At 48.8% G+C, this 21490-nt stretch overlaps 1 protein-coding gene across 1 annotated transcript; it reads left to right on the forward strand.

The window, feature by feature from the left end:
• The first annotated feature begins 1768 nt into the window (after window positions 1-1768).
• Cass4 (Cas scaffold protein family member 4) lies at window positions 1769-21230 on the forward strand. The gene is made up of 7 exons (XM_059258982.1): window positions 1769-1828; window positions 2870-3310; window positions 10577-10678; window positions 12988-13062; window positions 15097-16356; window positions 18756-18830; window positions 20807-21230. Exons 1-7 carry the CDS (start codon window positions 1769-1771, stop codon window positions 21218-21220), a joined length of 2427 nt encoding a protein of 808 aa, XP_059114965.1. The 3' UTR covers window positions 21221-21230.
• Window positions 21231-21490: the final 260 nt, after the last annotated feature.

The raw sequence follows: 21490 nt of genomic DNA on the forward strand, positions 1-21490 counted from the left end.
GAGTAGCCAAAGGCACTCTGTGCTATTTCTAAAGAAGTACGGTACGGAAGGGACGCGCGCTGTGGCGTATTCAGAGGTCACTTTGCTTTTGAAGATGTGGCCAGGCAGCAAGCAGTCAGTTGCAGGAAACCGTATGTCAGGAACGAGGCAGCTGCTATCAATCCAGGACAGCTGTGGGGGCCCCATGGGGCAGATGCTTCCTGGCTTGGATGATCCTAAAAACCCACTGTTCTCTGGAAACACCCCTCCTCCCTGAATGTCCAGACCCAGAAGAAGCCACTGCTGTCTGGACAGTGTGGTTCAGCTGCTTTCAGCAACTGCTCCGTGGCGCCCATAGTGAACCAGACAGATTCTGCACGGTTCAGTGACAGGTCTCCCTTCAAAAGCGCTTTGAATGGATTTCACAAGAACTGTGAAGAGAAAAGGCCGGCTTTTGCTTTTCTATTTTCCCAAAATAGATGGTTAAGTTGTAATTCCTCCCCCACCCCTCTGCATTTTTTGAGACAGGGTCTTACCTCATTGCCCAGGTCTGGAACTTAGAATGTAGCCCAGGGTGGCTCCAAACTAACAGGCATCCTGCCTCAGTCCCCTGAGTAACGGGACTACTAAGTAGCTTTCAACAAGGTAAAAGTGTGAATCTCCTGCAGATACCAAATAAGTTGCCAGGCGCAGCGCAATCCCTGCACTCAGGCGGTGGAGACAGGAGGATCAGGAGGTCAGCCTGGATTATAGAAAAGCAATGTTCAAAAACCAAATAGAAAGGCTAGGAATCCTGTATCCTGTCACCTCACTAAGCCCGAGCCTTTAGTCAACACTCCATGAAGAGTCCATAACCCAACTCCCTTTAGCACATCAACCCAGCTGGTTTCTGCAGGCCTCCATGTGAACCCGGGACATCACATTGCAGGAGTGTGTACCAGCATCTTCTGGTCCTCTCTTCTAGCATCTCTTTAACTATTGTTAAAGGAGTTGGCACTGTGTCACAGAAAATCCCCTCGTCTCCCACTCCAGCTTTTTACTCCCTAAATATGTGACAGTCCCACCAGCATGTGGCTCCACCCTGTTCATCAACCCAACAAAAGGCTAATGTGGACCCTGGGGACACCACTGAGAGTGAGGAGGGTGTGCACCCTGCTCTCGTGGGGCACAAGCAGAGAGGTGGCTGTCCTCTGTGAGTTAGATACGAACATGGACATGCGAAGATCCCAAACAGGCTGGAAGAACCAGTCTGGTTGGCAGGGTGGCACCAGAGAATCCTTTTTCTCGGGAAGTGGTATTCAAGGAGAGTCTAGAAGCCTGTGTGGGATCTCAATGGGTAAAAAGCTGCTTTGAATGTTTGTGGGTAGAGGGACAAGCAGATAGACAGGATTGTAATCCTCAGCAAGAGTGATCATGGAAGGCTGGTGAAGAAGTGTGGGAGATAGAAGGTTCTGGACTCCAAGGATACCAGGGCACTGAAGGATTGTAAGAGGGGAATGACATGATTGGAATTGGTGTTTCTAAAAACTCAGTGCCATATGACAGTAGCATTCAGTAAATGTTTGCTGAACTTCTGAAGGAAGATATGTTAACATATAAGAAGGCAGTCCAGGAGTGCCAAACCAGTTCTCTGCTTTTCAACTTAATATAGGAAAGTCCCTATGCTTGTGGTTTGCTGTGGGGCACAGGGGAAATCTTTGCAGACATGCTATGACCCCACAGGACCCATCAGCTATCTGGAAGGATAAATTTGAGGTAGGGTGAGTAGGGAGGTGACCCACTCCCCAAGATGAACGGAAGCCACCCACTGCCAGGGCAGTTTGGAGAGTCCGAGTACTTCCAAGAACAGGTTAAGAAGCACTCCAAGGGCTGCAGAGATGGTTCAGCAGTTAAGAGAGCTTGCTGCTCTTCCAGGATCTGAATTTGGTTCCCAGCACCCAGCTATCCAGTGTCTCTTTGAGCACCTCAGGCACTTCATACTCAGACCGGGGATGGGGGGGACAGAGAGACAGAGGATATTTTAAAACCATTTCAAGTGTTCTTGGCAAAAGTGTTAAACAAGTGTGTCCCAGACATATCAAGAAACAGAGTCCTGAGGCTCTACCAGGCGGGGACAGTGGCGATTGAACAAAACTTTGCCACAGCACTGTCACCCTGTCCACTGTCCCCAACAGCACTCAGACTGGGCCTCCCACGGGTGAGGCAAGCACTCTACCACTGAGATACATCCCTAGCTCTTTGTTGTTTTTTGAGACAGGGCTCACTACGTTGTCCAGGCAGGTCTTGAACTCTCAGTTCTCCTGCAGCAGCCTCCCACATGCTGAAACTGCAGGTGTGAAACACCAAGCCCAGCTGACAAACATCCCTTGAGCTTTTCCTGTATGCCTGGGGCTGAGGCTGATGCTGGGGACAGAGTCATAGACAAACGAAATGTATTGATCTCCTCTATGTGTATATATACACATGTATGCACAAACATTTAATTCTAGTAATAACCCCATTAGTAGGTGTCGCTGTTATTCTCATTTTATCCATAAGAAAACTGAGGCTCAGAGAGGGTAGCTAATATGATCAAGGGCACACAGCTAAGAATTTCAAGCCAAGTACATGGTGTACATGGGACTTTGGCCCAACTGTGTGTCCTCATGCAGCACGCAAGTACAATTTTAATAAAGGGCTTATTAGAGCTACTCACCTTGGGCTTGGGGGTGCAAGCAAAGCATCTCAGAAACCCCAAGGATGAGAAGGATAAATCAGGTAAAGAATGGGGCCAGAGCCTCTGGGGAGTTGTGTGAAAGCAGCCTGGAGGCTTGTTTGGGCTGCAGTTTCTTGGTGGCCTGGTGCAGGGATGCCACTGACCGTGACTGTAACAGCACATTCTCTCCCCCAGACCCTGTTGGCCAGGGCACTTTACGACAACCATCCCGATTGCTCCGACGAGCTGGCTTTCTCCAGAGGGGACATCCTGACGATTGTGGAACAAAATGTGCCGGAAAGTGAGGGCTGGTGGAAGTGTCTGCTCCACGGGAGGCAAGGCCTTGCTCCAGCCAACCGCCTCCAAGTCCTCAAGGAGACCCCTGCAGACAGATCCTGTCCCCTGCTCCTGAGAGGCCTGGACACAGATCTTACTAGCTCAGAGGCTCTGTATCAGGTGCCCAGCTTGTTCTGCCCACCACCACCAGGGCCTGTGTATGAGCCGATGAAGAGCTGGGTGGAGGGGCCGCTGCCGCCACCGCCACCGCTGCCAGCTACTGCCCAAGTCTATGAATTTCCTGACTCACCGTCCAGTGCAAGGATCGTCTGTGAAAAGACTCTGAGCTTCCCCAAACAGGTGAGTGTGTCTCCAAGGACAGCACCATAAAGGGTGTGGGAATACCCAGGGGCTGCAATATGCCCCAGTCATTGCCATTGATTAGATCAAATGTGCAAAACAGGACCTGCGAACCCTGTTGAGCATGACTAAGGTCTCATCTCATTTCCTTCACACTCAGCATCTCTGTGACTACCCAGCTCACCAAGACTGGCCACCCTGTGCTGTCAGTTGAAGGCCCGTGGAGGTTTGTTCGGTGCCTATGGGCTGCCCCACATCACAGAGACCACTAGAGACCAGAGAGACAAGGGATGCGTTAATTCACACTGTGTCAAAAGCAAAGCATTACTCATCACGTTCAAGACACGCATCAGCCTCCACCCAGACAACTTACTTCTAGAATTGTTGCAGAAATATACAAGAAGACAAATAGAGATCAGGAGGGGATGTGGTCACATGGGTGCTAGGGAAAACCCACAGGTCCCCAAGTGTTTGCGTGCAAGAAGGTCAGTTACAACATTTTTGGAAGTTTTTTTCCCCCACATTCACTTATTTGGTTGGTATCAGAGCATGCCTGGGCCACTGAGCATGTGTGTAAATCAGTGGATGGTTCTCTCCTTCCCTCCATGTGCAGGTCCCAGGGATCAAACTCAGGTCCCCAGGCTTGGTGGCCAGTGCATTTATCTGCTGGTCCATTCCCACCCCACCCCTGCCTGAGAAAAGTGTCTTTTACCCTATCATCACAGCAAACGACTACATAGGGGTAAGAAATGGAATGTTTAGAACACAGTTGTTCTAAACAGGAAGACAGAATCCTTTAACCAAAGACTAGGCAAAATAAACAAACAAATTCTGTGTGTTAGTGTGTGTGTGCATATGTGTGTGTGTGTGTTCATGTATGCAGGTACGTGCGTGTGTGTGTGTGTGTGTGTGTGTGTGTGTGTGTGTGTGTGTGTGTGTGTGCAGGTGCACATGTGGGCTGGAAAGACCTAGAAGAACCCACACAGGTAGTTCTCCTCGGGAAGTAGAATCGAGGAAGGAGAAAATTAAACAAGGTAATGAGCAGGGACCTTTATTTTATTCTGTCCCAGTTACCCAGAATCTTGCACAAGGCAGGTCCTCAATCAGTATTTCATGAACAGATCAGAAACAGATGGATGTCCCGTGGGACATGAGAGTCATCTGTGAATTCCACACGCAGGGGGAGGAGCTTGGGAACCGTGATCACAATGTCAGGGCCTTAAGCAAGCAGAGGAATTAAAAGAAGAAAGGAGAACTGTGCTGTGGTATTCTCCCCACAACCCTGGCCTTCCTGGGCCTTTAACGATACAGTGCAGGTCGCCTGGAGCTGGAGCTAGGTTGGTGCAGTGCTTATGTAGCATTCTTGGAGTCCTGGGGTCTATCCCAATCACCGCATAAACCAGGCCTGGTGGAGCACCCCTGTAATCCCAGCACTCAGGAGATGAATGTGGGAGGAACAGGAGTTCAGGGCCGGCTGTCGAATGAGTCTGAGGCCAGCTTTTGCTACATGAAGCCCTGTCTCACAAACACCAAACCAACCAACAAAAACCACTGTGTTCAATGGCCACAGGCATCTTCTAACATCTGACACCTGGCATTCCACTCAAATGACATCTCCCCTGACCATGTGGCCAACAGTTTTCTTAGAAAAGTAGACAGAGAAGGATCACTGTCTCTGATGTGTGTGTGTGTGTGTGTGTGTGTGTGTGTGTGTGTGTGTGTGGTGTGGTGTGTGTGTGGGGGGGGGTGAGTGTGGTGTGTGTGTGTGTGGTGTGTGTGTGTGTGTGTGTGTGGTGTATGTGGGGGGGTGTGGTGTGTGTGTGTGGTGTGTGTGTGTGTGTGTGTGTGGTGTATGTGTGTGTGTGGGTGTGGGTGTGTGTGGGTGTGTGTTGTCAGGACCCCAGAACATGCTCATGTCACTCAGCCTTCCTCCACCCCAGCTTCCAACACTACCCAGGAACAGAGTGGTAATCCCTTCAGATTTTTGTATATTGAGACTCCCCAGCTCCCTAAGCTGCCTGGTACCAGTACAGACCACTGTCGTGCGCAAGGGCTGGCTGCAGACACCAGGGGTGCTGTCTGAGCCTCCAGCCACTGTCCGTCTTTTCTGGAACAGTTGTCCAGGCTCCAGCACGCTGTCTGAATGGCTGTCTGAATGGCTGACTCAGGAGGGACTCTGGCGGTGTTTCTTTAAGGGGCAGCGACACGGTTCATCAGGTAAAGAAGCCCGATGACCTGAGTTTGCCCAGAACCCACGTGGTGAACAGAGAGGAAAGACTCCACACATGGTCCTCTGACCTCCACAAGTGCACTATGACACCCATGTGTGCACATACTATAAATAAATCAAATTGTGGAAAAGAAGTCATGCCAGCCAGCTTTAATCTGAATTTCCTTCCAAAATCACTAAAATGAAGGGGGGAAAAAGTAAAGGTCTGTCTGACTCTCCTCGAGAGGAAAGCAGACGTGATGCCCACTGCTGCCGAGCCTCCCAGCGCCAGCACAGGGCCAGGCTCCTTGTCCACCCGAAAACCCACACGATGTGAGGGGAAGCTGATTTCTCCACTGCAACTGAACTCAGAGGACAGGTGCTGTGTGTGCAGCAAGGTCTGTCCTTGAAGCCTGTCAGCAGCATGCATCCTTCCAGAAGGGCCCCTGTGGTGACCAAGAGAAACCACAGTGACTGAAGGGGAACTCGGGTCCTCTGGCCCTGAGCAGGTTCTCCAAGGGACCACAGAAAAGACCTGGGGAATGTCCTGTCTTTTCTTCAGGTTCCCTCTTTGTGTGTTCTAACTACATTCTAGCTGCCTCCTCCTCCTCTCCCTCCTCCTCTCCCTCCTCCTCTTCCTCCTCCACTTCCTCCTGTTCTTCCTAATCTCCTTTTCTTTTTCCTCCTCCTCCTCCTCTCTCTCTCTCTTCTCCTCCTCCTCCTCTTCAGGGACTGGTATCCTGGCCTTTGACTTTGGAGGCAGCTACTATCAATCCAGGGCATTAGGAGCTCTCCAGCACCCTCTGTCCCTTTCTTTGTGTGTTGGGGAAGCTCAGACTGATGACTTCTAAGGTCAGCCCCTAGCTGTACCCTTAGGAGAGTCCAAATAATTTCCTCTACTCCAAAAAGGCAAGAGCCAGACACTCCAAGAATAGTCAACAATCCGTTCCAAATATTCTGGTCCACAGGAAGGCAGGCATGGATATCCTTCGTGCTCAGGACCATTTATCCCTGAGTCCGAGGCTGCCCAAAAGATGCGTTGCAGTCAGGAACAGTCATAGGTAGAATTAGGCAAGTCCAAACCCAGCCCTTGGGGCTATTTCCATTGCAGTTTGCAGGCTCAAGCCACGGCTGGAGCAAGTCCTTTCATGAGCTCCTTTATGCCAGCGCCCGTCTCTCAGGATTCAGAGTGGCCCAGCATTCAAAACCAAGATGCCTGGAGCATAGCACTCTTCTCAAGTTGTTGTGAGAGTTTCATCTGTGTGTCAGAATCGGGTGTGTCTATCTAGGAGAAGCCTCTGAGGGCCTTTGGATTAGAATAGCCCTCCATTCTACACAAGAAAGTAGTGACTCCAGGGATGTCAAACTTCCCATCCTGGTGAGTCGATGTGAGCCCAGGGCAGGAACTGATGTTTTCAAGTCAGTCTGTGTCTGTCTGTCCACCTTATTCTAAAAGCATGACCTTTATCCTCAGCGTCTCTGCTCTCTGTGTGGCCCTCTTTATGTGACCCTGGCTGAAGCTACTCTTTCTTTTTTTAAGCACATGTCTTCAGTTATCTAGAAAAGCTTTCCTTTTTTATTACATTTTATTTATGTTTGCGAAGGTCTCTCGTTTCACCCAGTGAGTCCTAGGAACTGAACTCAGGTCATCGAACTTGGCAGCAAGCACCTTAACCCACTGAGCCATCTAGCTGGTCCTGAAGCTATTCTTTGTAGCAAGAGCCTCAATGGTCTACAATATCACTTTATTAAGGGGCACTATGGGGAAAACAGACTCACTGATACAGGATAAGGTAAATCCAGTTGCAGAGTCCTTGGAAAGCTAGGGAACGATGACATGCTGCTTCAGGCCGTCTTCACCACCCAAGAGACCGAGACCCCCTTTTTCCTCCCTTTTAAGCGGTCACTGCTGGCAGATAGGAAGCACCGCCTCCATCAAGCCAGGTAGTCCAAGGCCATGAGTGGAGCAAATTCCCACTATAATTCTTTCCATTAAGTTGTGTCAATTTGTCACACTCAGGACCTGTAGGCACAGCTCAGCCACTAGCATCCACATGAACAAACAAACAAACAAACAAACAAACAAAGCAGCTCCCAGAAGCCCCCCTTGCCTTCCTCCTGTAGCTTCACCCAGGAAACCACCCTTCTGGGTCTTTGTTTTGCTTTTCATTCCAACTTCCTTTATTTAATGTAGAAACCGGACTTAAACACACACAAAACCACGTACAGAACATATTGCCATTCTGAGAAGGGCCACTTCGGTATTTCAGTGCAAAGGGACAGTTTTCCTGCTGCTACTCACTTGGAATGACTTCCTTCTGCCTCTGTAAGCCTTTGGAAACCACAGTGCTCAGGCTTGTTCCTTAATTGTATCTGGAATCTAACACTTTCCCAAGAAACATGGGACATTTTTGAAGTGGCACACATAGGAAAGTCCCTGGGTGCTCCCACAGTCACATGACCCACAAAGCCATCCATCTGCATAAAATGGCCTGAAGTCCTAAGGGCCTAGGCAAGGAAGAGCTTGGAAAAGGGAGTGGAGGCAGGGGGAGTGGGGACTGAATGTAGATTTAATTCAAAATGCAATTGAACCATTGATGAATTTGATCCTGGGACGATCCCCTAAGGTCAGGGTTTGGTTTTTTCTATTCTTTCTTTCCTTCTTTCCTTCCTTCCTTTCCTTTTTGTTTTGTTTTGTTTTTTGAGATAGAGTTTCTGGCCTGGAATTCACTTGGTAGATCAGGCTGGCTTCAAACTCACAGAGATCCTCCTTCCTCCTGGTTTGATCTTTCCAATATGTGTATACATGTTTTGTGTGTGTGTGTGTGTGTGTGTGTGTGTGTGTGTGTGTGTGTGTATGAATGTGTTTATGAGTGTGCACACATATGTATGGAGAGGTATGTGTGCATATACATGTAGAGGTCAGAGGTCAAGCTCAAGTGGTCCACCTTGTTTTGTTTTGTTATTTTATGGCAACACATGAACAAAGCATGGTGGAACTTGTCATTAATCCATCACTGGGGAGGCAGATACAGGTAGAACCCTGTGACCTGAGGCCACCCAGCCTGGCCTATATAGCAAGTTCCAGGCCAGCTGGGGCTTTATAGTGAAGCTCTTCTCAAAATAAAACAAACAAAAACTTAACTTCCCTACATCTATTTGGGGCACATGCTTGCCACAGCATGTATGTGAAGGTCAGAGTGCAACTTACTGGAGTCAGTTCTCACCTTCCACTATGTGGGTCCTGGGGATTGAACTCAAATCGTCAGGCTTGGTGGTTAACGCCTTTGCCCAATGAATGAGCCATCTCACCTCCTGCCTTTTTTGTTTGTTTGGTTGGTTGAGACAAGGTCTCTCTCACTTGCCCATTCTGCTAAGTTGGATGGGCAGTGAGCACCAGGAATCCCCACCTCCCCAGTGCTGGGATCACAAGAGGGTACCACGATCCCAGCTGTTCTCATGATGGTTCTGGGGATTGAACTCAGGTCTCTGTGTTTGCAAGGCAAGTACTTTACTGACTGAGTCACCTCCCCAGCCAGAGCTCAGAAGATTGCCGAACCTGGGACGCTGCAGGCGTCTCACACGCAGTTGCTGAAGTATAATTTGAGGGAAAGGTGGGATTTAGATGGAACACAACAGAAGCTGTGTTGGATAGCCTGAGGAATCAGCATAAGCTGCAAAGTCTATCCTGGGAAACCATGAAGTGGAGACAGATGGAATGTGAGGCTAGACCCTCTCATCCAAGCTTGTGAGGAGTCTGCTCCTCCATGTGAGTGACTCAGGTTTCCAGGTACCAGTGGGTGCTTCCTTTTTAAGACAGCACTTCAGGAATTCCTGCTCTTGGGAGCCCAAGATTTTAACAGAGCCATGTGCCTTGTAAATAAGAAAGCAGGTTTCAGATAGAGAAAGGGTCTGCTTGACCCTTAACAGCTGCAGTGTGTACTGGAGAGACACATGTCCCGTGGCTTCACAGCTGCTTCATCCATGCTCATGACCACAGCTGAGGGACTGAGGGACAGCCGGGAGAGTGTTCACGTGTTATACTGTGTGCTTTCATTCACCAAACACAAGCTAGAGCCTGACTGGTGTCATCCCAAGCTGGGTCCTAGGGACAGTGAGGAATAAAGAGACCTGGCCTGGTTCTCAGAAGCTGCTCCTCAGCCTGGGTTGTCCCGATTTCCACATTAAAATCCTGACACATATACACACCCCAATGATCCAGCTTGGAAAGCACCCTACACAGTGCCTGGTTCCTTAGGACCCATCTCCCTTTGGGTTTTCAGGAACCTTTTCTTCCTCTTGCTTTGCTTTAGTCCTCAGTCTGCGGCCTTGGTATGACAAGTCCTGTTTCCTTTTCCTTTGGACTGGAAGTCCTGGCACCCAGTGTCCTTTAGCCTATTAAAACAAAACTGAACGAAATAGGGCTGGAAGTGTAGCTCAGTTAGACTGCCTGTCTAGCAGACATAAAGTCCTAAGTAAGCCCTCGGTTTGAACCCAGCATCATATAAAACTGGGTGGCATGTGGTACATGCCTGTAATCCTAGCCCTTGGGATATGGAGACAGGAAGATCAGGGATTATGGGCATCCTTGGCTTCATAGGGTGTTCAAGGCTGGTCTCCAAGCTTGCCTCTATTGCAGGCTCCCAAGGCCCCCTCTGCACTCACATTCACCAGTCATGCACAGCAAGAATCTGTATTCTAACCCACTTCTCAGGGGAATCTGATGCTGGCACTATGGCCCTTCACCAGGGGACAGGCCTATCAGCATCCCATTCTCCCTAGTCTCTAGCAGGTACTTTTCCCATTGTCATTTATAAAGTTCATGCTTGGGAACTGTTCGATTAAGTTTTTAAAGCTTGCAAAAAAACCCTTACAATGTTCTGTATAAATTTAGGATTATGTGTTGGGCTGCATTCATGTCTTTCCTCAGCCTGTGGGCCTCAGGGTGGACCGCCTCACCTGCTGGTGATGACAGACACTCAGTGGCTGTCTTTGTTTGGAAGATGACTTTAGCCATGATCTTGGGTATCTTGACTCCATTCTTTTTTCTCTCCAAGACCCTCTTCGTGCTTCCCAGGCCTACGAGGGCCTCATTGCCAACTCTGCCTTCCCAGGTGTATGACGTTCCTGTCCAGAGCCGGGTCTCCTTGACCCTTAAGGTGAGCTTCCCTCTGCAACTCTGCCCCACCGGAGGCTTTGGTGCCCAGTCTGAGTTCCCCATGTCATTTGCCTCTGTGGCTTCCTTCACTCAGAAGGCTGACTCCCCTAAGATGGTCCTGAGGTTGTGGGCCCAGCTCCACACATGGGTCATGGTACGTCCATGCCCATGCTTAGACGCACGCGCGCGCGCTTACACACACACACACACACACACACACACACACACACACACACAGAGTCAAGAGCCATGTGAGAGAAACAGCAAGCATAAACACAATGGGTGTGTCTCAGAGAAACAGAGCCCCAGGACTACATCTCCTGAGGCCCTCTCGCTGTTATTGAGCACAGCTCTGCTTACTGCCCGAGTGGTCACTACGTCCCTCACCATCTATGGGTTGTAAGAAAACTCTAAGGGGGTTCTAGCCCCTCACTGGGCACTGTCACTTGTACTTACAATAATAGTAATTCACTTTTTCCAAGCATTGCTCCTGGAGCAAATTAATGATTCAACCACCACCCTTAGAAAGACTTTAGAAATGTAGATTGTTAGTAAAGTTAGGATAAGATGTTTTTGTTAATGACTTTGATATAGAAAATCTGGGGGAACAATTTAAAGTTTAGAAAAGTACACATTTTGATAGTTGAGCAAGGAACTCCTTGAGACCAGGGAACAAGAACAAAGGCAGCCTGTTATTAATTACTAGCTGACATGCCTTTCTTGCTAAAGATGGGTTGGTGACCAAAAGCTACGATTAATTTCTTGTACCCATTTTTGTCCTCGGCTTCCTGGTATGATTTAATTAAAAAATTGTTAATGAGTGGCTGTGCACTCTGGGGACTTAAAGTATAAATGACAGTTTTTTATACATAAAAGTTTAGATTTGTGATTAAGATTTTTTATAAGATTACCTTTTGAGATAAATAATAAAATAATTGATCCTTTCTTTGTAACTGCAGGCAGCTGCCCGCCAGTACAAAGGGAACTAGCTAAAACAGACTTGGTTTGCTTACACTTTGTTAATCAATTACAAAAGAATCATTGCTTTGGAGTGAAGATGTTATGGTGGGAAAATTAATACAAAGGAAAATGTTTATCTGCTTGTGGGCTTCTAAGAAAAACATACAACTTGTGATCATAATGTGATTTCTTCCTGTGTAAAGACTTTAATTTGTTTTTGGAAAATATGTAACTTGTAGTTGTGAGGTAATCTTTTCTTGGATAGAAATCCTTGTCTTAGGAGGTAGAAAAGGAATAAGAGAAAAATAAGAGAAGTAGAAGGAGAACATCAGGGAAGATGGAGGAGAACATCAGGGAAGATGGAGGAGGAGGACATCAGGGAAGATGGAGGAGAACATCAGGGAAGATGGAGGAGGAGGACATCAGGGAAGATGGAGGAGGAGGACATCAGGGAAGATGGAGGAGGAGGACATCAGGGAGGATGGAGGAGGAGGACATCAGGGAGGATGGAGGAGGAGGACATCAGGGAGGATGGAGGAGGAGAACATCAGGGAAGATGGAGGAGGAGAACATCAGGGAGGATGGAGGAGGAGAACATCAAGGAGGATGGAGGAGGAGGACATCAGGGAGGATGGAGGAGGAGAACATCAGGGAAGATGGAGGAGGAGGACATCAGGGAGGATGGAGGAGGAGGACATCAGGGAGGATGGAGGAGGAGAACATCAGGGAGGATGGAGGAGGAGGACATCAGGGAGGATGGAGGAGAACATCAGGGAAGATGGAGGAGAACATCAGGGAAGATGGAGGAGGAGGACATCAGGGAGGATGGAGGAGGAGGACATCAGGGAAGATGGAGGAGAACATCAGGGAGGAGAAGAAGGAAACAACAAGGTGAAAGAATGGAACAGAGAAAGAACAGTAGGAGCAGACAGAAAAACTAAAATGAAGAATTAAGCTTTGGCCTCAGAAAAGTCTCCTCTGTGTGTATGCAGTTGTGCCGATTCCATACCTCTTCAGTATCTGACCTGCTGAGGGCAGGTCCCTCGGCAAGAGAGAGAGACAGACAGACAGAAAGGCAGAGAGAGACAAAAAGACAGAGACAGAGAGAAAAAGATAGAGACAGAGAGGCAGAGCTGATTTTAGTATAAATAAATAAAAGGAAGGAGTTAAAGTTGGTGATTGAACATGACTATCATAATATAACATGTACACTTCCTCCCCCAAGGGAGCTGTGAAGGTGTTCAGGGGTTTGTGTCTCTCACTGGAGAAAACACTGAACTTGTAGACTTTGTGTGGGAAATCCTGCAGAAAGAGAAATTAAAGTTGCCCTTCTTTGTGGTCTTTCCCTAGAATCCAGACAAACAGGCATCCTACGACATACCCACCAGCTCCAAGAAGGCAGCGCTCCACTCCTCCACCAGCCAGGCAAGTGGGAGTATGGACAGAGTGGAGCTGGGGAGCTAGGCGACTAAGCATCCTCTAGGAAACTTTACCAGCTAGATGTATTGCCAACTTTCTGCCACTGTGATGAAAGGCCTGAGAAAACTTATGGAGAGGGAAGATTTACTTTGGTTCGCTGTTTCAGAGCTCATGGTTGGTTGGCTGGTTGCTTTGGAGACTGTGGTGTGGTGCAGTACATCTCTGTGAGAGCACATGGTGGAGGAAGATGCTTGCTCTATGAAGGTTAGGGAACAAAGAGAGAGAAGGGTGGAGTCCCAGTATTCTCTTCAAGATGATGGCCCCAATGGCTCAACTTCCTTCTGCTGGGCCTCACCTCCCAAAGGTCTTATCACCTTCTAACAGCAGCCCAAGCTGAGATCCAAGCCCTCAACATCAGGAATATTCTGAATTCAAACTGTGGCAGTTGATCAAAAGGCAGGGGCAGGATCCTTGTAATCACCTCTACTGCACTGGTGGCAAAATCCCTCCTTGCCCTGCTGTCCAGGACTAGAGTAGTGGGCGGGAGAGATAGCTGATTGCCTGAGTTTGGATCCCCTGTGCTCACATGGTTTTTAAAAAGTGGAGCTGGAGAGTTAGCTAAGAACACTGGCTGCTCTTTCTGAGGTCCCAAGTTCCCAGCATCCACATGGCTGCTCACAACCATCTGTAACCATAGTCCCAGGAGATCTGATGCTCTCTTCTAGCTTTCATGAGCAGCAGACATGCACATGGTACACATATGTGCAGGCAAAATACCCATATCCATAAAATAATTTTTTAAAGGCTGAGCACAAGCCAGTAGTCCCAGAGCTGGAGAGGTGGAGATGTGAGGATTGCTAGAGCTGGGAGACCAGCAAGTCTATTGAGGTTCAGGTTCAGTGAGAGACCATGTCTGAAAATACAAGGGGAGAGTGACACAAGAAAATTCCCAGTACACATCTCTGGCCTACACACACACACACACACACACACACACACACACACAAGAGAGAGAAGTTATATGGTAGTTTGGTTAAGTCATTTAACTTCCCCATGCCTCCATTCTTACTGCAAACGTTCTGGAATATTCTGTGGGATAATTTGTACAAGCCACAGAGAAAATGCTCAGCAGGTGCTAGAGAATGACTTCTCGTGAGAGATCACATAGACACACTGTATAAAGTGTGCTCTTACCTTCAGACATCATTTGAGGTCCCTCATTGGGGGGGGGGGACGACCTGTGTAATCCAAGTTTGTCATTGCGTTCTACCAGATGTGTCCCAAAGGCATGCTCCTGTTCAAAGTTACGGGATTAGGGGGACCTTCCAATATCATTGCATTTCAGCAATGTTGTGGGTGATGTGTAGAAGTCCGTTAGATTCAAAAGAAAAGATTAAAGAGGCCATTAGGAGCAAAAGGAACCACTGGGACATTGAACATGGGGGTATGAGTGAGTTTCCTGAACTAAGGAGAAAAAAGCAACTTGGGAATGTGGATGCTGTATTAGTTCCTTCTGCTGTGATGAAACACCATGACCAAGATAACTTATCAAATAAAGAACTTAACTGGGGTTATGGCTCCAGAGGTCAGAGTTCATGGTGGCAGAGGAAGGCATGGCAGCAGGAACAGCTGAGAGCTCACATCTTGAGCCATAAACAGGGGCAGAGAGAGCACGGGGTGTGGGGCGGGATTTGAAGCAAAAGCCTGCCCTTGTGACCCATCTCCTCCAACAAGGCCACAACTAATCCTCTCAGACGTTCTGCCAACTGGGAACCAAACATTCAAACTTAACAAGCCTGTGGAGGCCGGCCTCATTCAAACCACTACCGACATACAGGAGGGAGTCCAGACAAAGATGGGCTGTGGAGAGAAAGGAAGTTCAAAAAGAGGTGAAGCCAGACTATGAGAGGCCTTAAGTGACAAGAGCAGTGGGGAGCCACTGGAGGAACCTGAGCAAGAGTGCCACTCAGATGTAAAGGACCTCCCAAACTCTCTTCTGATTGCTACTAACCTGGACAACTGTGTGTGGTTCTTTCTCAGGGACAGAGTGCTGTGCTGACCCCGACAACTGCCTTCAGACAAGGTGGTGGCTACAACACGTTAGCCAGCCCTCCGAAATCAGAATGGATGACTGGCACTCCAGTGTTGCTGGCAAAGGCTGACATCGGAAGTGTATCTCTGAGCAGCTTCCCCAGAGAAGCAGGGTCCGCTGCCGTTCCAGGCTCCACCTGGGCCGCGCACACCGGAGCTGTGACCCTCTCCCCACAGCTGGGGAGCACAGAGCAAAAGCAAAGCAGCCTTCCAGAAGAGCCTTCCTATGCTGTCCCGGCACCCAGGGACTCACTTCCTTATGATGCAGGCAGCAGCTACAGGGTCCCTTCCAGGTTTCTCGTGCCCAGAGTGGAGCAGCAGAACACCAAACCCAACATTTATGACTCCCCTAAAGCCATGCAGGGTGTGTCTCAGGCTGGGAAGGAGCTGGAGAAAATCGAAGAGCTTCCAGAGAATGTCCCCTGGATCTCCAGACAGCTAAATTCTCTGTCTCCTGACTCAGACCAGTTATCTGTTGCCAGCTCCGACAGCAGAGCTAGCATGGTGTCTTCATGCTCCTCCATATCCATGGACTCCTCCCCCGGCTCCTCCTCTGAGGACTCGACAAGGGAGCTGTGGATGGACATGGACTTTGCCAAAGAGACAGTGATGGCCTTGCAGCACAAAGTAGCCAGCTCTGCGGCAGGCCTGCTACTCTTCGTAAGCAGGACTTGGAGGTTCAGAGACTCCTTGGAGACCAACATCCACACGATCCGCAGGGCTGCTGACCACATTGAAGAATCCTTAAGAGAGTTTCTGGATTTTGCCCAAGGGGTTGGTGGGACTGCCGGCAGCCTCACAGACAGCCAGCTTCAGGCTAGGATTAGAGATCAGATCCAAATAATCTCCCGTTCCTATCAGACTCTGCTGGATGCCAAGGGGAGCCTGGACTGCTGCAATTGGTCCCTTGACGTTCTCGTGACTGATAAAGTCCAAAACAGCCTCGATGACCTGGAGAGGTTTGTCATGGTGGCACGGATGGTTCCAGAAGATGTCAAGAGATTTACCTCCATTGTCATTGCCAATGGGAGGCTCCTTTTTAAACAGAACTGTGAGAAAGGAGAGACAGAGCTGAAGTGTGAAAAATGCATCCAGTCTCCCCAGCGGGAATCTGAGCCATACCAAAGGAGCAGTCCCTTCAATAAACAACTGGCGAATGAACACTGCCTTGAGCTAGTAAAGAAAAACAGAGTAAATGTCTGTGGACAGGTGAGTTCGGGTGACAAATGGTACCAGGGAGCTTCATTTGTTCCCGAAAACGGTCACCAGAGAGGGAGATGCCGGGAATGTATGCATGTGGAAGTGTGTACCTGCACATGTGTGTGGAAGGCAGAGGACAAGCCTGGCTGTTATTCCTCAGTGTCTCCCACTGGCTGGACAGTGGGACCTAGGGCTTTTCCTTCTTCTGTGTCCCAGCACAGGAATGACAAGCTTGTGCCACCACAACCAGTTTTTTCCATGGGTTCCAGTGGCTGAACCTAGGTCCTTGTATTTGCAAAGCACCTCACTGGTTGATCTTCCAGAGCCTTTTTGAATATATGTGTGTGTGTGTAGTGTGTAGATGTGTGGTGTCTGAATCTGTCATTCTGCGTCTTGTTTCTTATTGTTGTTGTTCTTGGGGTTTGTTTGTTTGTTTGTTTGTTTGTTTGTTTGTTTGAGACAGAGTCTCACTATGTAGCCCTGGCCTGGAACTCAGAGATCCACCTCTGCCCCTCTGCCTCTCTGCCCCTATGCCTCTCCGCCCCTCTGCCTCTCTGCCTCCCTCTCCTTCTGCCTCTGCCTCCTGAAGACTGGGTTTAAAGGTGCATGCAACCATGATGGGAACCACTCTATTTTTACTCTTTATTTTGAGAAAGGATCTCCCTAAGTTGCCCAAGCAGGCTTTGAACTTGGGTCTCTTGCTGTGGGATGTTCTGTATGGCAAATGTGTTGCTAATTAGTCAATAAATAAAACACTGATTGGCCATTGGCTAGGCAGGAAGTATAGGCGGGACAAGGAGGAGAATAAAGCTGAGAAGTGGAAGGCTGAGTCAGAGAGACACTGCCAGCCGCCACAATGACAAACAGCATGTGAAGATGCTGGTAAGCCACAAGCCACGTGGCAAGGTATAGACTTATAGAAATGGATTAATTTAAGCTGTAAGAACAGTTAGCAAGAAGCCTGCCACGGCCAAACAGTTTGTAACCAATATAAGTCTCTGTGTTTACTTGGTCGGGTCTGAGCGGCCGTGGGACTGGCAGGAGAGAGAGGTTTGTCCTGACTGTGGGCCAGGCAGGAAAACTCTAGCTACAGTCTCTCCTGCCTTAGCCTCTTGTCCTAGTTAGGGTTATTGCTATTGTTACAATGAAACACCATGACCAAAAGCAAGTTGGGGAGGAAATGATTTATTTGGTTTACACTTCCACATCATAGTCCATCACAGAAGGAAGTCAGGACAGGAACACAAACAGGGAAGGAACCTGGAGGCAGGAGCTGATGCAGAGGCCGTGGAGTGGTACTGCTCACTGGCTTGCTCCCCATGGCTTGCTCAGCCTGGTTTGTTATAGATCTCAGGACCATTAGCCCAGGGGTGGCTCACCCACAGTGGGATGTGCCCTTCCACATCAATCACTAGTTAAGAAAACACCCTCCAGGCTGTTTTCTTTATCTTGTAGGGACATTTTCTCAGCTGAGGCTTCCTTCTTTCCCATGACTCTCGCTTGTGTCAAGTTGACATAAAACTATCCAGCACATTAGCCAAGCGGTGGTGGGGCACACCTTTAATCTCAGCACTCGGGAGGCAGAGGCAGGCAGATCTCTGTGAGTTTGAGGCCAGCCTGGGCTACAGAATGAGTTCCAGGAAAGGGACCAAAAGCTACACAGAGAAACCCTGTCTCAAAACACAAAACAAAACAACAACAAAACTAGCCAGCTAGCCAGCACATCTCCTGAGATGCTGAAGTCACAGGCCTGTGCTACTAACTGCCAGGTTTCTCCACATTTCTAGGCTGAGTCATTGTAGATGTGTTTCAAGATGAGTTCAAGGAGGAGAACACACATTCTTCCCAAAGCCGGACTGACCAGCCTGCTGCTCCAGGAACCCCAAGAAGCAGTTCTCTGGCTGGCTGCCTTTGGACCCCACAAGGAGACTCTTGAGTTCAGGGATTGCCAGACTGTAGAGGTCCAGCAAGTCACTGTGACAGCAGAGAGGTGGCACTTCCAGACTCTTCTGAAGTGCCTGGCTGATAGAAGAGAGTTGACACAATCTAGAAAGGTGACTGTTTTTAATTCCCATTGTATCAGGCTGCATTGACAGGCAGAATCCAGCCCTTTGCTGACAAAGCCAAGGAATGCATCAGTAGGCAGAGTCACGAACAAAATCCCACATTTAAAAGTAAATTTAAGTGGGGCATGGTGGTGCACACCTATAACCTTAGTACTCAGGAAGTTGAGGAGGGGGTGGTGAGTTCCAGGCCAATCTAGGCTCCACAGCAAGATCTTGAGGGTGGGAAGGCAGGCATAAAAACCACCAACCATAAAAATGAAACAAAAAAAGTGAACTTAAACAGTCATAGTAATGTGAAAGCTATTTAAATTAGTAATTTGAAGATTCAATGTTTTTCAAAAGCCGCCTAACTTAAAAGAGAAAGGAGAGCCCATCTTGGAACGAAGGTCAGGTGAAAACAAAGATTGCCATGCCATGGTAAACCCTCATGCTCCCCAGAGCTCTAATGAGTGTACTTTGCCCTGGAGAGCTCTCCTTGGGCTGTGAAAATTCAGTTACAGCCTACTCCACATTAGCAGCATCCATCTGCCTGCCACTCTCCTCAGCCTAGCAACCCTTTCATGTTTCTGATGATGAGCACAGTAAAACATTTTGTTTGGGGGTTTATGTTTCTTCGTAGTATCTTTGACACCTGGTCAGTGTCTTTTAAAGCAAAGATGTTATCACTGTTTGTTCTTATTGGCTGTCTTCTATCTGTGGCAGAGAACAATTTTCCATTTACCAACTTTAAATGTTTCCTCTAAACTGATTAAAGTATGAACAATGAGTCCAGGGCTAGGGGGAGAACTCGGTGGGTAAGACTGCTTGCTGTGCAACAATGAGGACCTGAGTTCGGATCCCCAGCTCCCATGTGAAAAGGCCAGGCACTGCTGGCTACCATGTAACCAGCCTGTAACCCCCAGCATTGGGGAGCGGGGTTAGAGACCGGCAGATTCCGGGAGCTCACCAGCTAGCCAGCCCAGCCAAGATAGGGACCTTCTGGTTCTGTGAAAGATCCTATCTTAAGGCAGTAAGTCAGGAAAATATTGGGGAAGAAACTTGACACCATGTTTTGGCCTCTGAGTGTAAGGGCACAAGCACTATCTGTACATGTACATACATGCAACACACACAGTAAGTCTATTTAAAAACCAAGTAAGAAGCCCGTCAGTGTTGAGAGAGGCAAGAGAAATGAAGGTTATAGGAACTGTCGAGCTGTGGTAAACCAGATCAACAACTGGAGTTTTGGGGAGATCAAAGGAGGACAGAGATGTCCATTGACTTGGACAGGGAATCTGCCTTCTCAGAGACACATTGGGGCAAGAACCCAAGCCTCTTAGAGCTCAGCTCCCCAAGCCCCTAGCACTTGGCTTTGGCTCTGTCCTGCTGAAGGCCATGCTGTTTTGTCCCGTGTGAGGGGTGCCTTAGACTTAAAAGGGTGTCACCATTGCCTGCTGGCCTTCCTACAACTCTGTTTTTTGATCTCTTGGGTTTGGGCAGAGGCCAAGATCCTGCGTCTCTGGCGCAAGTGATGTTGATGGGCTGGTCCAGGGCCCATACCTGACAATGTTGCTTCACACTAACGGGGCTTCCTCATTCTGAGAAAAGGGATCCATAGATGGGATGCCCCACTCAGCATCCCAGGACCCCTGCCCACTAACTGCCTGCAGCAGTCTGTCATTAAGACACAATGACAGCTTCCTCCCCCATCCCTGTCCCTGCCCCAGGTAAAGCATCAGTACTTTTTTTTTTTTGAGACAAGGTCTCTCTGTGTAGTTTTGGTGCCTGTCCTGAATCTCTCTCTGTAGACCAGGCTGGCCTCGAACTCACAGAGATCTGCCTGGCTCTGCCTCCCGAGTGCTGGGATTAAAGGTGTGCGCCACCACCACCCGGCTGCATCACTACATTTTTAATTCACCTATAGTTGATATTTTCAAGCCAAGATGCTCTGGATGCAATGTCTCTCACTGCTTCTCCCCTCTGCCTGGAGACCAGGGTTCACCACATAGGTCAGGCCAGCCTTGAACTGGCAATCTTCCTGCCTCCACCTCCAGAGAGTGGGGACAGCACTCAACTCCCCTACTTCTTGAACATTTGAAAGTTGCAAGTTTATTATTATCAATGTGTTCCTTAGAATGTGTTTCTTATGGTTTACAGAGCTGGTTGAATAAAACTGTGTGTACAAATGCACTACAGTCTGTAACACAAGAATACATACAGTTGCATACCGAACAGTGCTTCGAAAACATTGGCATTCATGTTAGACAAATGTCCCAGCCAGTTCTGAATTTCCTTAACCAATCTGCTCTTCCTTATAAGGGTTCTTGAAAATTGAGCCCAGACGGGAGAGGAATGACAGCTGCAGCCTGCTGATGGTTCTAGCCCTTACGTACTTTCTCCTTCCTCTTCTTTAGAGTCCGCCAAGCTCTCTTAGCTCTCCACCTCCCAGTCGGCAGGACACAGAGAGAAAGATCCACCTGTCCGAGCACAGCAGGCTCTATTTTGGAGCACTCTTCAAAGCCATCGGTGTCTTTACCAGCAGCCTCAGCAACAGCCAGCCCCCCGAGGTCTTTATCACTCAGAGCAAGCTGGTCATCACAGTCGGGCAGAAGCTGGTGGACACGCTGTGCAAGGAGACCCAGGAGAAGGATGAACGCAATGAGATCCTGCGTGGCAGCAGTCACCTGTGTGGACTGCTCAAGGACCTGGCGCTGGCCACCAAGAATGCAGTGATCAAGTACCCAAGCCCCAGCGCCCTGGCCTGCCTCCAGACAGAAGTGGAAAAGCTAGAACATCACGCTCGGAAATTCAGAGACACACTGGAATGAAGCCTTTCCTAACTCCTCCTGTAGAGGTCAACTCCTGGCTAGCTCCTCACCCACAAATGGTGCCACTCTGCCCTGTGGAAAAGCCAGCCAGATAGGCTGAAACAGCCACAGCCCTTGGAGCTGGTATTAGTAAGTGGCTAAGCATCGGAAGGACACTGGCTGACCACAAAGAGGTCAAGAAAGAGAGGCAGGTGATAGGTCAGGACCTTGTGATGTTGAACTCACTGTGCCACAGCACCAACAGTGGGAGTATCAATCAAATGTATGTGT

This window comes from Peromyscus eremicus, chromosome 4 (assembly GCF_949786415.1).
Source record: "Peromyscus eremicus chromosome 4, PerEre_H2_v1, whole genome shotgun sequence".
NCBI lineage: Eukaryota > Metazoa > Chordata > Mammalia > Rodentia > Cricetidae > Peromyscus > Peromyscus eremicus.

Bases quoted from the DNA above. Each gene is read 5' to 3' on its own strand.
- Cass4 (XM_059258982.1), top strand. From the start codon at position 1,769: ATGAACGGAAGCCACCCACTGCCAGGGCAGTTTGGAGAGTCCGAGTAC. The intron at 16,357-18,755 runs GTGAGTTCGGGT...GTTTTTCAAAAG, and splicing joins GAGTAAATGTCTGTGGACAG to CCGCCTAACTTAAAAGAGAA. The intron at 18,831-20,806 runs GTAAACCCTCAT...CCTCTTCTTTAG, and splicing joins ACAAAGATTGCCATGCCATG to AGTCCGCCAAGCTCTCTTAG.